The 2,492-nt window shown below is 40.4% G+C and overlaps 1 protein-coding gene across 2 annotated transcripts; it reads right to left on the bottom strand.

Annotated features, from left to right (window-relative positions):
* Window positions 1-1,909: 1,909 nt before the first annotated feature.
* RB195_023958 (uncharacterized protein) lies at window positions 1,910-2,492 on the bottom strand (the record flags this gene model as incomplete). Of its 2 annotated transcripts, XM_064211581.1 has the most annotated exons (3): window positions 1,910-2,080; window positions 2,158-2,361; window positions 2,418-2,492. In XM_064211581.1, 3 exons carry the CDS (start codon window positions 2,490-2,492, stop codon window positions 1,910-1,912), a joined length of 450 nt encoding a protein of 149 aa, XP_064067462.1. The 2 variants fall into 2 exon arrangements, with proteins under 2 accessions (XP_064067462.1, XP_064067463.1); XM_064211582.1 differs by lacking the exon at window positions 1,910-2,080 and having other exon boundaries at window positions 2,125-2,361.

Here is a 2,492-nt window from a genome sequence, read left to right as displayed (position 1 = left end):
ATTCGGAAGCACGAGTGAGTAGTCGTACTTTTACACAGACCAAAAACGGAAATTAAGTAAAACTTTAGGATTCAGTGTTCAGAAAAGTATTAATTTTCGGCAAATTTCGCACGTTTACTTCCTATGAAAAGCGCTAGGCCTGAATATGGAGAAAGTTTGATTACCCTTTCTGTCGCCAAGATTGGTTGGATGCTTTTCGAAAGAAAAAAATTTTAAATACTAGTCTAAAGACACCAAAAACAAAGTTATTTGAAAAAATTTACAAGCTGAAACTTCAGGTAAAGTCTGAAGAAGCTACCTAGGTTTCGTCATGGACCCCACTGCCTTTTTTTCGCACTTTTTTCTTTATCTAGTACCAATATTGGAGCTGCATCATCCAGGATGTTCTGTAGAAAAAGTGCTTTTTTCCAATTAGAAAAAGATACTGGATAAGAGTCGTTACTTTCATTTAAAAATCACTATTTTTTCTATGACTTGTGTTCCTTTCGCTTCGATATTCCTGTCATACATTAACTTGATTTAAGTGCTGGTAATAATGCAGTATGCATTCCATAGGTAGGAGCAAAGTAAGCAACACAACTGGGCACATGTTGGGAAGTGGAGACAAAATGAAAAAGGAGAGTAAGGTTAAAGGCAGCATACCACAAATGGGGTGGTACGGATTTCAAGTGGAGTATCCGTATACGGGGTCGTAGATCATGGAGACCGGGATGCTTCCGCTCATCTCTCCCTGAATCACTCAAATTGATTTTCAACGAATCGCAGGGCGGAGGCGGCGCAAGAGGTGGAGCGTTGCAATAGATGGCGTATTACAAAACAGCCTTCTGGTGGCGGCTGTTTGCAGTGATGCAGGGAGAGATGAGCGGAACTACCCCATCTCCACAATCTATACGGATACTCCACCTGAAATCCCCACCACCTCAGATTCGTGGTAGGTTGCCTTTAAGAAGAAAGAGTGAAAGACGGAAACAAAAACAAGAATGGATGTAAGAACAGTGAGATACACGAAAATGAAACAAACACGAATGAAGTAAGCGAGTGGTGTAAGGTACAAGGTAAATTTCTGGTATAAACCATGCTGCATGAATAAAAAAGGAGGTTGGAACCATAAGCCTTTCTGAGGAGGCAAAAAGAATAAAGTAGACATAAAACCAAGGAAAGGCACAAAAATACAACTTTAAAAGGCAGAGAAACAAAACTAATGATTATAAAAAGCAAGACATGGGAATAAGATAAAACAATAAGACAGTGAAATAAAGTAGTACGGAGAAACAAGACGAGTAGAAAAGAGATTATGCAAAAGATGAAAGGAAATGAAAATACAAATTAAATATGGAAAGCAATGCAAGAGCAAATGGAAAAACGAGAAGAAAACTGGACAGAGGAAGAGTAAAAGAAGTTAACTATCCAGTTACCTGGAGTAATCGTCAGCTCAGCTTAGCTGCATGATAAAGATCAAAGAGCCTAAGTTCCAATTTCACTCCCTACTCAGTTTGAAATTCGGAGATCATAATTCCTTTCTTTCCTGGATTTAGTTTTATTTTGATATTTTCATCGTTTGTTTGAAGGTAAGAGTACGTAAAGCACCGTAACGAACTCATATTCTACCTTTCTCAAAGCTTATTCCTCTGAAACAATAGAGGAAAAAGTTATTCGGTGTACAATTTTGAATTTCGCGGCGCGTCAGCATTGGTCCAAGGGGCGGAGCATCCCGCAGCCGGATGTATGTTTGGATACGAGTCAAATTTTCCATCTGTACCATTAAACTACATTACATTTGCATGTACATTCATATCTCACTAAGTAAATAAGTGTAACACATTCGTCATTCTGAACCCTATGCATCACTTCGGCCTAACCCTGTTCCGTCGCGAGGGCATACGCCGTGGCTGATACCTTCGGTGTGCATCTAATCTTCACATGTTGGACATTGACTCCAACAAATTTGATTGTTCGTACTGCTACTGCTTGGCTGCATCCGAAGGCAAAGAGTACACGCGTCCCTCTCGTCATGCACACAGTCCGGAATGTCCAGCATGTGTTTTCGCTTAGCCTGATCTGTTTTGCGTAAGTGGGACTGCTGAACAAATATTTTAGAGGATTTCTTTTTAGATATGATTGGTTTCACACTCTATGCAAATTTCTTATCGGAGTCACCACTCGAGGACGGCCGAATGGAGGTACCTCTGGATGGCAAGCCAAGCGCTCATTATTCTCGCTCTCTTCAGCATCTCTTGCCAAATCCTCTATCATTTTGCAGAATTCCCTCAGCTTGATTTCCGCCTGCTCCAAACCCATTTGCGTGCCTTCCGCTGGGTTTCTCATCATTTTGAAAAGAGACTCGCGAGCTGTGGCATATTCCTAAACAAATATTATTGCTTGTTGAACATTAAGCGACGAGAATTTTCTATAATAACCATTTCCATTCTTTGGAAAATATCTCTGTGGCGGTCCTCTGTATCTGTCGAACTTCTTCCAACCTCCTCCATCAT

The sequence above is a fragment of the Necator americanus genome, chromosome X (assembly GCF_031761385.1).
Source record: "Necator americanus strain Aroian chromosome X, whole genome shotgun sequence".
Lineage (NCBI taxonomy): Eukaryota > Metazoa > Nematoda > Chromadorea > Rhabditida > Ancylostomatidae > Necator > Necator americanus.
This window is presented reverse-complemented; position numbering and strand designations above follow the sequence as displayed.